At 44.1% G+C, this 13,792-nt stretch overlaps 1 protein-coding gene across 2 annotated transcripts in view; it reads left to right on the top strand.

Annotated features, from left to right (window-relative positions):
* Positions 1-13,792, top strand: part of ACSBG1 (acyl-CoA synthetase bubblegum family member 1) — a 37,904-nt gene that overhangs the window by 7,406 nt on the left and 16,706 nt on the right. For both annotated transcript variants that reach the window (XM_033070254.2, XM_033070253.2), the window contains exons 2-4: positions 1,486-1,568; positions 10,753-10,970; positions 13,280-13,368. In XM_033070254.2, the coding sequence (XP_032926145.1) occupies positions 1,486-1,568; positions 10,753-10,970; positions 13,280-13,368 (390 nt within the window). The remainder of the gene's footprint in view (positions 1-1,485; positions 1,569-10,752; positions 10,971-13,279; positions 13,369-13,792) is intronic.

The following is a 13,792-nucleotide window of genomic DNA, read 5'->3' as shown; positions in this document are numbered from 1 at the left end:
ACATGTCAAACTCATATCAAAGACTTACCTTTCAAAGGGCAGGACAGTCCCCTTCTATATTTAAATTACTCAGTTTCTCGTCAGCACCCGCCTTCGCCAAGCCAGTGACTATTTCCAGAGCCTCACTGTGCTTATCAGAAAAGCCCTTTCATGTTTTGTGCCATTATGCCATTAACAAGAGAGGAAATATCCTCATAGGCAGGATTAGTGATGACTCCTTGTTTTCCTTCAGCTGCTTTTGTGACCTGTGTCCTGCTCCTGTCGGGACCAGCGAGCCAGGAAGAGAATCGTGTTTGTCACTTCTGGGGGGTGAGAGTTACACAGGCTGCTGCATTCTTGGAAATGGGATACAGCTTGCTTAAGGCCTTTTTACAGTTAAATTTCATTGAGACTATCAACAATAAATTCTAGGAGTGTCCCACATACAGAAGTATTTTACAAGTGTGGTTGTTAATATGAAATGGGAAGTAGTGCCTGGTGTAGTGTTTGGTCCTGCTGTTTGCTCTCTGGCACCACTGTGTCAAAACTACTTTTGAGGTTGTTATTTATTTGAAAGCTGTGAAGGGCATTGTTGCAACTTTCTTCTTCTACATTTTGAGATAATTTATTACACTGTGGAGGGGAAGGACTTCCTGAGCTTCACTCAGGACTCTTCTGTTGTACCTATGGAGAAGGAATGAAGGAAATCCTAGCTGCTTCTTAGCCTCTAGAGGCTATTGATTCCCACCACTTGTCCTATGAAATTAAATTAGTTAAATTAAAAAATATCTATGCTGCTATTCATGAATAATCTGCAGTGCATTGTTATATTCAGTCATTTCTAAATGCTTATTGTTTAGATATTTTGCTCATGGAATTCTTAGGAGTCTGTCACCTTACAGACTTTTTGGGTTGGAGTTTGTATTTGTGCTTTAAGCTTGGTCTGTTAACTTTTAGGAGAGGTTAATTTCATCCATGTGTTAATGATAATTTGTTGTGTTGGTGAAATTTTTGAGAAACTCCATTATTATTGTTACTATTATTAATTAAATTGCCTCCTCTTCCTGGCCTAAAAAACCCCCTGACTTCAGAGTTTCAGCAGGTCTCAACAGTGACAATTTACAAGGTGGTGTGATATTAGCAGTGTCAGTATGATCAGGGTTAAGACTGGTAACTCATTCTTCATACTGGTATGGTTCATGGCCTCTTTGTGGAGGTTCAAAGTTAATGTCTTTGGTATATTCATGGTGTTGAAACCGAAAGTGTGAAATAAAGAATGCCATCCTTAGGGTGAAAGCATTTCCATTTAACTAGGCTGCAGTGGAGTTTGCAACAGGGTCAAAATGTATTTGATAGCTCTGAGCTTTCTACTTGCTTGAATTTCAAAGTGTTTCCAATCTGTGTTTTTGTTTACCTTTTGATACCTATATTGCATATTTGTATGTTGATTGTAGGAGATCCTACTAGTGCTCCTGGATAGCATCTTAATAGTTCATTTGCTTTTAGAACCTTTACAGATGCACAGACTGTCTGCAGGGATCTGCTGCCTCATTCAGAGGAGACCCAGGGTGAAGGCATAGAGCCAGCAGGTAAGCATGTAAAAGATGGTCTTTGGAAATTCGAGCTCTTCTTAGACTTTTCTGAAAGTAATTTTTATGTCTGTTCTAGCAGGTTTTGACTGACAATTTCTCAGGGCTCAGATAATGAAAGACAAAATCGAAATAAAACTGAAGTGAGTCAGGGCAACTGTCAAATATTCAGGAGTTGTCTGTAAATTTGCATGCGTTTAATGGTTTCTGCCAGTGTTTGTCTGTATTTGAGATGATGACTAGGTAAAAATGAAAAACAGCTTGATCCCATTGAGAATCATTCAAATTGTTGGGTTCTCTTTGGCATGCCAGCCTGCTCACCAGCTGTCACCTGGGGAGGATTTGGTGTGAGTGTACTGACTGGCGACAAGTGGAGTGTGTGTGCTTTGGTCAGTTCTGTGCTGTGTCAGAGCACACAGGTAGCATTGAAAGCAGCTGCAGTGCAGAGTGCCTTGCTGAACCTGCTACTGCGTGGCTCAAAGCAGCTTTGCTAGCAGAACTTTCTGAGGTGCTTTGGAAGGTTTGCAGCCCTGAGAGAGCTCCTGTTGCCTTGGTGAGGCTGCTACTGGTATCTAAATGTGCCCATTGAAACAGAGTATTTGTTCTAGGAGAAAACAAGCAGTGAGCACACAGCTGTCTGATCCGTGTAGGAATCCTGCATGCAGACTTTATACATGTGTGTAAATACATATCTGTATGGATATGTACTACTTCTCAACAGGCAGCTCTGATACACAGTAGGGTTCTTTCCAAGAACTGAACTGCCAGTATAGCTTTCAGTGAGCAGGAAATAAATGTGGATGAATAAAGGCAATAACAAACTCCTGTTTTCAAGTGTACAGGGTATCTTATTGAACTGTTTGAGCCACACGTTCTCTATGTAGATTGGCACTGTGATTCTGCAGAGTGCTTGCTTGTGTGCTCATGAAGGCTCTGACCTAATTTCCTTAGGATTTATCTGGGACAGTGGTTAATGCTGCCAGCTCCCTACCTGCTTGTCTCCCAGAGGCTGCTGCTGGCTGCAGTTAGAGAAGTAAACTGGGCTGTAAAGCAGTGCTCAGGCAGGAATGCACATGTCATTCAGCCACTCCTGAAGAGGTGACCACAGCCTCTGCCACAAAGGTGAGGTGAGCAGCTAAGGGTAGAAGCCATTCCAGCTGTTCCATCCTGATTTTCCTGCAAACACAAGCCACACCTCATCCATTTTAATTAACCAGTTCCTTTATTGGTATTTAGATATGTTTCTAGTTGATGAATCAGGAGCTTACAATTCATGAGACTTTGTCTTCTATTTGACTTTGGGAATCTGTGGCACTACTTGTTATCCATTTAAATGGAAAGCAGAGTTTAACCTGGAAACACCACACTGCTATGCAGATGATGAGTGGTGAAGTGGGGGCTGAATTTCAAAAACTCCTCCCAAAAGATCTTTCATGAGAAGGAAGTTCAGTGTCTGGTTGCAGAGGGTATACATTGTACGTGAAGAGAAAAGGAGGAAATTCTGATATTTTCTAGTATTTCAGAGCTGACTTCCTCACATTATAATTGATACATTCTGCAACCTCAGGAGTAAATTTATCTAATGAGGAGCACAGGTTGTTCTGGAATTTTTTCCCCATTCCTTTCTTCATTCCTGTGGAAGCAGGCCAGATTTAGGGTTTTCTAATGCATATGTAAATCCAGAGTACCCTTACTGTTGGCAGCAGGCATTATATTGACTTAAAACCAGTGTGAAGTTAGGAGAAAACTCATCCATGCTGGTTTTGTACTGATGGAATCAACAGAATCATTTATAATGGAGAAGAGCACTGGAAGGCAACTAGGACATCTTTCAGCTTGTAAGAAGCCTTGTGGCATTGTTCAGCTGAGTTTTGAAAACGTCCAGGGATGGAAATTGTGCAGCTTCTCAGTCCCTCTTCTTAGGCTGCATCACCTACATTGTGAAATTCTTGATCCAGCAAGAATTTTGCTTGCTGCAGCTCATGTTCATTGCCTCTTGTCCTTCTGCTGTGTGCCTCTGAGAAGAAATCTGTTTTCCTTCTAGTACCTGCTTCAGTCTTTAACAAATTGCAGGTAGATTCATTTTTTATCTTCTCCAGATTAGAAGAACACAGTTGTTGCAGGGATTCTTGTACACAGTGTGCTCCAGGCCCCTGACTGCCAGGGAGTCCCTCTTTTGGGCTTGTGCCAGGTTGCTTGTCAGGATGTCTCTCTTGCACACTGTCTGAGGGGCAGCCTCAAGGAAAAGAATCCCTTTCCTTGGTGTGCTGGCTGTGTGCTTGCCAGTGCAGGACTGTAGTTAGCCTTCATCTCTACTGGGGCACACAACTGACTGGCAGCCATCCTGTCCACCGGAACCAGGGGGTTCTGTGAGCCAGCTGGCATCAGCCCCTGCTGTGCCATGGGCTGTCCTCCCCAGAGTGCAAGGCTTGGCTTCATCCTGCTGAGCTTTCAGGTCGTGTCAGCCTGTTCTTCCAGTATGCTGAAGTCCATCCGGATGGGTGCCCTGCCTTTTGTCCTGCCAGTCACTCCTCGAGTTTCTATCACCACTGAAGCTGCTGAGGGTGCATTCTATTGCCCAGGACACCAGTGCCATCATTGAACAGTTCATTCTCACAAGTATCCCCTGAAGAATGTCACTTGGAATTGACTGCTAACAAGGCTTAGAATTGCTACTGTTCTTAAAAACTACTTATCCAGTCAATTTTTTTATCCACCTGTTCCTCCCAATTGCAGCTTGTTCAAACCTTCCGAAGATGCTGGGCCATGTAGAGGTTGTTGAAGACCTTGTTAAAGGTAAAGTAAGCAAAGTGCCACTGCTCTCACCACGTCAGCGCCAGTCAACTCATCTTGGAAGGCAGGTGGGTTAATTTTCCAGGGCCAAGTCAAGGGTGGCCATTCTGACTGGTGTAGTCACATTTTACAGCTCAAAATTATTTCTAGGAGAGTTTGTTCTATAGTATTTCCATGGACTGAGGTGAGGCTGATTGGCCCTTAGTTTTCTGAATCCTCTTTCTTCTGCTTTTTGCAGACAGGTTTGGCATTTGCCTTTTTTCTTGTGCTGGGACCTTAGCAGATTGCTTTCTCAAAGATGACAGAGAGCAGCCTTCCCATGGCTTTGGCCTGGTTTCTCGGTGTCCGCTCTGAAGGATCCCATCTGGTCCCATCAACTCCTTTGTTGTGTCCAGTTTGTGTGAGGGGTCCCTACTTTGATGTTCTACTGTTATAGGTAGAACATCTCATCTCTCGGTAGGTATGGAAGCTCAGGAATCCTGACCTTGCAGTAAATACCAAGGTGAGGAAGGCACTGAGAGCATCAGCCCTTTGCATGTTCTGTGTCAGGAGCTGCCCACAGTATCACTGCGTCTTCCTTTGCTTGCCACTGCACCTGTAGAAGACCTTCTTGGCACTTTTCACATTACTCACCAACTTCAGTTCTGAGTTTTGACTTTCCATTGCTGCATGCCTAGGCAATGTTTCTGTGGTGATGTATGCTTCTGATTACACCCTCCACATGCTGTCATTCTGGTGCATCGTAATCAGTTTTAGAAGCGTCAGGATTGTTATGAAGCTTACTTTGTACTTGTCCTGGTGCACCACTCCCTCCCCATCAGCTCGTGCAGGCGTTCTTTGGAGCATACCTTATTTCTCTGATCCACACTCCAGGGGTTTACTGATGTGAAGAGCAGTATATTTTATTGTAGGTAATAATTGTTCCCTTTTCCTCCAGTGGAAAAAGTAGAAGTTTCCATTACTTGAAATATTTTTATGTGTTTTAGCTAATTTAAAAAGAGTCTCTGTTCATTGTCTTTTCTGTTAGAGAAGGTAAAATAATTTGTTTATTGTGTTTTTCTCCTGCAGCCATGGCAAGGCATGCCACAGGAACTGGTTTGTGTGTTTTATTAGAAGAATCACTGTGTGTTTAGGCTGGCTGAGACTTTCAAATTCCAAAGTTCTGTACCTTTGTTTAATCTGGTTATTGGCACAAGGAGAAGTTTGACACAGATACCAAGCTCTCAGACTCTAAACTGTGTGTCCTCAGCTGGAGCTTTTACTAAAGTGAAGTTAGTCTTCCAAGGTCACAGACATCTTGAAGAAAAGTAAAAAATAGTGGGTGACAGGAGGAATGGTGCATTTCTGTTGTCAGCAGAAATGTGATGGCATCATAGCTGTGGAATCCTGGATGATGACTGACAAGAATCCCTCCAGCAGAGAGCTGAATTCCTTCTCTCGTCATTAGGGCAGAGAGATGTTTTGCAGCATCTGGCATGTAATCAAGACCCTGTTTTGTGACTTAAATCTGATTAATTTTCAAGCAGAAGTTAAATTACTGGTTTAGTTCTTGCTTCACAGGGCACATCTATGGAATATCACTTGGAGTTGCTCAGATCTTGCAGCAGGGCCATTCCACAATCAGCCTGTCTGTTTATCTGTCTGAAAGGTGATCTTGGGTCTTTTGCATTTTATATGACTCTCAGAGCTGTTCTTCCATAAACATCTGAATTCATTTACATTCTCAAATCCTTTCTGGCAGTCACCAGAATACTTGCAGGTCAGGTAGTGAACACAGAGAAGGTTTCATTAATGATATTAGCTTTAAGCTGCAGGACTAGTTGTTTCTCTTGTCTTTGTTTTTTAACTAATGCAGTCTCCTTCCTGTATCCCAGAGGTCCAGCAGTTTCAGCCAGGCTGATTATTCATGGGAAAAAAAATAAAGAAAAGGGGAAAAAACCCCACAGATTTGCTATTTGTTTGTCTGTTTAAAGTAATTTTTGGTGTCTTGTACCATGTTAGAACTTCTCACTGTACATGGTGGAAGGAATAAACTGGCTGTTAAAAAATACAAAATGTGTAAGATGTTCTATGTTGTGTATAACTTCAAACTCGGTAGAAAATGTTTGAGTAACAAATGTACTTTTATAACACAGTTTTCACATGTAAACTGCTCGTAAGTTTAGGATTGTATCGTAAGAGATAAGTTGAAAACTGCAAGTGTCTCTTAAGTGGTTCTTTACTACTTTTTTCTTCCTGTAAAGTTCCTTGTTGAAAATTTGCAGTTTATTTTCCATCTTAGTGGGAAGACTGCCCACCTAAAATCCCAGGTATTTAGATCAGCTTTTCTTAGAGCAGTTCCCAGGACAGGCTGCAGTACAATATCCTGTTAGAACTTACGAATGAGGCTGCCCTGAGCTGGCTCTTCCTTCAGCAGGGAAGACAGTGAAACACGGACGATGAATCTGATCATGGAGTTCTTGGCCTTGGAGAAGAATGGCATAGGGGAAGAAAATGTCGTTCCAGAGCCTCAAACAGTGACAGTCCAGATTTTATTGCCTGAATAAAATGTTGCTCTTTTTGTTTTAGCTGACGATATAGCCTTCTTTAAGCAGAAATCTTTTTGCAGCATCTCTGACCTTCAGAATTCGTGTGAAGGACATGGGCCAAGGTTACATAGTAGCGGATGGAAAAGCATTTTGAGTGTGAAGTATAATGCAGGTAGCAGGGGACAGTGGCAGGAAGAGGAAAGGAACAACTGCTCTTTGCTTGCATACAGCAAACTTTGGATGGCATCAAGTGCTTTGAGCTGGGGTGCTGGATGTTCTCTTGTGCTCTGGAGCTACACTTGTGCAACGTGACAGTGCTAGTAGTGTTCACTGGGGGCTTTTATTCTGATCTCCACTTTGCTTTCAGGAGGTACTCAGGTGATTTCCAGCCTGGACATTGCAGTTCAACTTTCAGATGCTACTGAGGCAGAACACCTGTTTTGCTTCTCCCAGCGTTTATAGTCGATGCATTTAGTGTTTAGCCAGGCATTCCTTCTCAGGCACTTTCTACAAAGAATGAGCCCTCTGCTGAAAATCCCTCTGCAAACTGACAGAGCAATATATTCAACATGTTCTGTTGTTTTTACTAACTCCGGGACACTCTAATTTGATTTTTAGAATTATTTGGTTTCTTGAGATTTCAGAATTGTTTTGAGATTTATTTCCACCTGCAAATAGAAATGCAAAAGCAGACACTGCAGGGGCATTCAGGTTTATATTTGTTTGTGCTGTACCTTGAGTATTATTAGGGTGATGCACAGAGTCTCTGAAAGTGATTCAGTTCTTTGTCTGATATGAATCAAAGATGCCTTTTTAACACCAGAAAAAACTGCATAAGGAAAACAGAAGGAAACCTAGTTTTCAAGTACATTTTTGGTTTCTATGTATAGATATTTCAGGGGTTTGATTGATTTTCATCATTCTCTGGGTACTATACTGTTATCTGCTGCACATCTGAAGTGCAAAGACACTATTAATGTACAGACAAGAATGTTGTATTTTAGCTCTGTATGGTACGGTGCCCTTTCTCCACTGACCCAAGCACACAAGCTCCACACCCATGTTTTGAAAATCATTATGTGCAGTTTGCACATGAGAAAATGAAGGTGCATGAAGATGATGCAGCTTTATTTGTACTTATTGTTGTCATTATCACCTTCTATTTGTCAATGCAAATCTGCCAGCCAGGAGGAGGAATGCAATGAAATCTTTGTGAGCTTACAGCAGTTTGCCATGCCTCTGGCTCAGTGCAGGCTGCAGGCCTGACTTGAGTGAGGCTGCAGGTGTGTTCTAAAGCACTGTGCGGATCCAGCTATGGCTGATGTGTTCCTGTACTGCCACAAGTGCTCAGAGAGCAGTTCCCAGGCCTCTGAAGCAATTGGAATAGCATTGGAGTGGGATGAGATGCATGATGTTCTTTCAAACACTCCAAAACTGCTCTTTTTCAGCCACTAAGGTGGATGATGGCATGGATACTAACTGAGTTGGCTTTATAGATTTTACTTTCCGTAGGTGTAGTAAAATGCAATTATGCTTATTAACTTGTATTAGGAATTACAAAAAGTACTGTTTTCTGTTACTCTTAATTCTGACAAATCCAAGCACTTTGTCTGAAATTGTAGAATATGTCTATTTTTTATGCCTATGCTAAAAATATTGCTTAATTTATGAAACTAAGTCTAAGGAAAAAGGTGTTCTTAAAATGTACTTGTACTGCTTTGTTCATAAGTATGGGAACTATTTGACAGGGCAGTCATTGGAGGGTTTGTGCTTTCATTGTGAGAATTCACCTGAATTTTGCCAACTTACAAGCCCTAGATCCTCTGAGGAGTGTATTCATACTCAGTCTCTTGCAGGGTTTGCAAGAGCCAAGGAGAGTCTTTAAGGCAGACATTTCTTGTATGCCAGGCACGGTCCCAGACCTTGGCACCGGTGGTGAGAGCCAAGTGACATTTGTTGGGGCTCTGCATCTTTGTCCTGTCAAAGAAGGGGAGAAAAAATATGGGGAGGAAAAAAGTGGATGGTGTAAAGACAGGGTGAGGAAAACAAGAGCAGAAGATGAAAAATGGAACCATGGAGAGACAGGAGTGAGTGGAATGGACACCTCAGAACATGAGGCAGATGACCAAGGAAAAAACCGTGGGAAGTACTGAGGAACAGGGAACATCCTGTGATGAGGAAGAGTAGCTGGAGGGGCAGGAGGGAGGGAGAAGTTAAAACTTGGATATTGAACTGGGGCAGAGGTTTCATCTCTTCAGGGTTTCTTTAGCCTCTGATTCACCAGTACTCCATTGGCACAAGGGGGAGTGCAGAGTTGAATACAGGCAAACAGATTCTGCTGGAACTGAGGATGTGCCTGCAGCCCACAGATCATCAACATCATTCTGTATGGCACTTATATTCAAGATGCAGAACAAAGTACAGTAAATTCACGAATACAAGCTGCACGGAGTATAAGCCGCATATCTGGTGTGTTGGCAACATTGATGTCTGTCAATAAATAAGCCGCACCCAGAATATTAGCCGCACTTTAGTTCGCTGCGAACTTTCACAAAGTCGTCATTTAGTAACACAATCGCGGGATCGCCGGGGCTTACTGGCTTACTGCCGACCTCGGAAACATTGTTTCCAAGTGAAAAAAGACACACCCTTTATTTACAAGCCGAAAAAGACAGGAACAATAGTGTGGTCATTTTGCGAGCATTCCCAATGGATCCGCGTTGCCTTTAAACAGCCGCTCAGCCACGCGGGCAGGCAGCTGAGCTCCGAGCGGAGCCACATCTCCGTGCTGGCACAGGAGCGGCCGCTCTGGCCCTCGCGGCCCCGCAGGGGGAGCGGCCGTTGTAGCCCTCGCGGCCCGCGGGGCAAGCGGCCGTTTTAGCCCTCGCAGCCCCGTGGGGCGAGCGGCCGTTTTAGCCCTCGCGGCCCGCGGGGCGAGCGCCGCTCTGGCCCTCGCAGCCCCGCGGGGGGAGTGGCCGTTGTAGCCCTCACGGCCCGCGGGGCAAGCGGCCCCGTTGTAGCCCTTGCAGCCCCGCGGGGCGAGCAGCCGTTGTAGCCCTCGCGGCCTGCGGGGCGGGCGGCCGTTTTAGCCCTCGCAGCCCCGCGGGGCGAGCGGCCATTGTAGCCCTCGCAGCCCCGCGGGGCGAGCGGCCGTTGTAGCCCTCTCCCTGCGAGCCGAGTGGCCGTTCTACCCCTCTCCCTGCGGGCTGAGCGGCTCCCCCAGCCCTCTCCCTGCGAGCCGATCGCCCACTTCATCCCTCTCCCTGCGGGGAGAGAGGCTCCCCCAGCCCTCTCCCCGCGAGCCCAGCCAGCCCCGTAGCCGCACAAGACTGAAAACACTTTAAAAAGTACAGAGAAATATCACACACTTTTATCGAACTGCCGAGGTAACTCGCTGAGGTAACTCACCCCGATAACAACCCCCGCCCCTCAGTAACGCCGCCATCCACAGGCAGGCAATAAGCTGTTCTCTGATTGGTTCATCGTCGGAACAACGGGAAACCATGGATTTCAAACTGTTTCGGCTCGGGACTGGACTGGTATGATACTAGGTAAGGGCAGATATCACATTTTTGTTCATAGATTAGCCGCACCCAAATATTAGCCACACTTCCGGGTTTCCACCAAAATTTTTGTCTAATTACTGCGGCTTGTATTCGTGAAATTACTGTATAAGAAATACAGATTGCTCTTTCTACATGGTATATTTGATAACAAGAAAATTGGAAAGCCGTTCTCAAGAGCTGGAAGTGCCAGAGTTGTGCTTAGTCCTGTGGTCTTTATTCAATCCTCTTTTCTTCTGGTAACAGTCACATGGGATTTTCAATTACAGATTACCTTGACAATGGTACTTTACCTTCTAGAGTCCCTGTGGACTTCTTTTGCTGATGGCAGAGTCAAACTGAGAATAGATAACTCATGCCCACAGACTCCCATAACAGTTCATCAGATGTTCAAGGAGAGCCTGGAAAAATATGGATCCCTGAATGCTTTGGCCAGCAAAAGGAATGGAAAATGGGAGAAAATAACTTTTTCAGAATATTATTGCCTCTCTAGGAAAGTGGCCAAGAGCTTCTTGAAGGTAGGTACAGGAAACAAAACCAATGCCTTTAATCCTTTTGTCTCCTTTAAAAACTCAAAAAACAAATTAACAAAAAAAAACCCAAACAAACACCCCCCCCCCCCCCCCATAATATATAAGGGGTTTTTTGCATTACTTAATGTCCTAGTTTGGAGGACAGGAGTAGGTATCAGGGTTGTTATCCAGTCAATCCCCCCTTATCATTAAATGTTAAATAGAACAAGCCGATCAGTAACACCAGCATTTAGAGGAGATTTGAACCCTTCAAAAACTGGTGGGGTAGACTCGAAAATCTGGGTGAAGGGTTGGGAGAAAATTTCCCCTGGTGTTATTCCCTCACAGTAGGTGCCATTATTAAAGTAACCCCAAAAACATACAGTCAGTGTGTGATAGCCCTGAATCCATGTACCCACCTTCCAAAGGAAGTTAAAAATCCATGAATTCCTCACCTTATTAACCCATAAAGCAAACTGGACAGCAGCCACAGTAGCCTTAGTTATAGGGCCCATGTTTAGATAAGGGCCTGCAAATGGGAGAAATACAGCCACAAGCTAAGACCACATATTGCCCCCTAATGAGGTTTCTGTATCAGCACACAAAGAATTAGGTTACTCAAGAACTGTTATTCCTTTTCTCTCTCGATGCCCTCGTGCCCCACGTTGCGCACCAAAATCTGTCCTGCTTTGGAAGGCAGGTACCTGCTAAGAAAGGCAGGAGCCTCTCTTTAGAATGGAGAATGTAAACCCCCTCCCTCCAAATTATTATAATTTTGAAACCAAGGGGCTCTCAGGCAAAGATATGGGAATTAGGAATAACAGTTATTTGCTAAGAAAATTAAAATAGAAATACAGTACTACAAAGAAACAAACTCCAAACCCTGACAAAGCCAGAGTACAGTAATTTCACGACCATAAGGCACACTCGACTATAAGGTGCACCCCCTGGGAGTCGGCAAAATTCGCAACTTTGTAGATCAGATAAGGTGCACTGGACTATAAGGCGCACTTTTTTTTTGCAGCAAGGCTCCGCCCCCAGCTCCCCCCGCGCGGTTGCTGGATGAGGCCCCATCTCAACCCGGCAGCCATTGGCCCCCGGGCCTGCCTGTACCTGGCAGGGGTGGTGCCATGGGCCTCCAGGCCCGCCTCCAGCCGGCTGCTGTGGCACTGCTGGCCCCTCCCACGGCTCACAGCTCACACTTCCGGCTTGGCAAATGTCGCAACTTTGTCCATCAGATAAGGCGCACCAGACTATAAGGCGCACTTCCGGGTTCGAGGGAAAATTTTAGTCAAAAGGGTACGCCTTATAGTCATGAAATTACTGTACAACCTGACACCCCGTCAGGCAGGGTGTTGGTAGCAGTCCCATTAAATGGTGGCTGCAGTCCCCTTGCACTGACAGATGTGATTCAGTTGGAGCAGTGCTCCTGCAGAAAGGTGCAGTTTTCCTCCAAAGGTCCAGTGATGATATGGAGAAGTCCAGTTTCCTCTGGAGTCCAGATGAAAAAAGGGCTACCTTAGTGTCCCAAAATCTCAGTTTTTATCTTGGTAAGAAAGGCTTGGCTCTTCCCCCTGGCTGAAACATCTCCCAGTGGGAGATCAGTCACACAGTGGGACTCAATGGGCCACTAGCAGAAGATAACTCCCTGGAGGAAGGATGGGTTGTGAAAAGATAACAATGGGTGGCTCATTGGCAGAGTATCTCCCACGGAGATAAGGCTCACTGCCCCCACGTGGTCTCATCAGATGGTGATACAATAGATACTTTTGATCACATCCTGTATTGTAACCCAAGACACTTAAGGATCAGTAGTCACATTCTTTACTGAAAGGATAATGATGAAAATGAGTTTTGGTCAGAGGTAACACTGCTGTCAGGGAACTTGGCTGCAAGACAGGAGCTCCTGTGTTTCACTGTCTATGGGACATGGCTGCAGGGCTCAGCATGAGACCTTAAGATCAATAAAGAAAAACAAGGGAAACTGCTGTCATGAATTTGGTGAGATAAAGACAATCTATAAAACATTCTAAAGATAGGGTAATCGTAGTACTCATTAAGCTCTTGTTCATATTGAAATATTTTGTGTGTTAGGCCTTTCTAGGCAGCAGAGTTCTAGCCAGGAGAAGGTAGTGGAAAATCCGCATCCTGTTAATTGCTGATAGATATCTGGTTTGCTGTGGATACCAAAATGCGCCTTCACATGCCTTGTCAATGCTGTAATAGTAAATCAAAAGTTTCTCTGGTTTGTATTTGTGGGTATGTTTCTCTCCAGTGGGCCTATATTATATAACCTTATGTATATTATTTTTAAGCTTGGTCTTGAACGATTCCATAGCGTAGCAATCCTTGGATTTAATTCTCCAGAATGGTTCATCTCAGCTGTTGGAGCTGTTTTTGCTGGGTAAGATATTTTTGAGGGGGATTTGGGGATTTTTGTTTTGCTAGGTCTGGAAATATATCAAGTCAGTATTTTGTGTCATATCATGGAAGTTGTATTGATAATTGATATATTAACATGTTCAGCAACCTGCTGGAGTCTCATATCCCAAACAATCCAGACACTGATAAATTGATCCTGTTTGCCATGAGCTTAACCATGACAGTCACACAGCATCTTACCAATGGAAGATGTGGGAAACAGATGAGAATCACAGTTTTATATTAATGATGTTAATATAATTTTAATTATATATACAGCAAGACACATTCAAGCAACTGAAATAACATATGAATATTAACTACCCTGATTTGTTCTGTCCTGATACCTGTTAAGGTGGATTTTACTTCTTAAGCTGTTCTGTACCAATGAAATCCAAATTGGTATC

This window comes from Catharus ustulatus, chromosome 12 (assembly GCF_009819885.2).
Source record: "Catharus ustulatus isolate bCatUst1 chromosome 12, bCatUst1.pri.v2, whole genome shotgun sequence".
Taxonomy (NCBI): Eukaryota; Metazoa; Chordata; class Aves; order Passeriformes; family Turdidae; genus Catharus; species Catharus ustulatus.
Note: the sequence above shows the minus strand (reverse complement) of the source record. Positions and strands in the feature narration are given on the sequence as shown.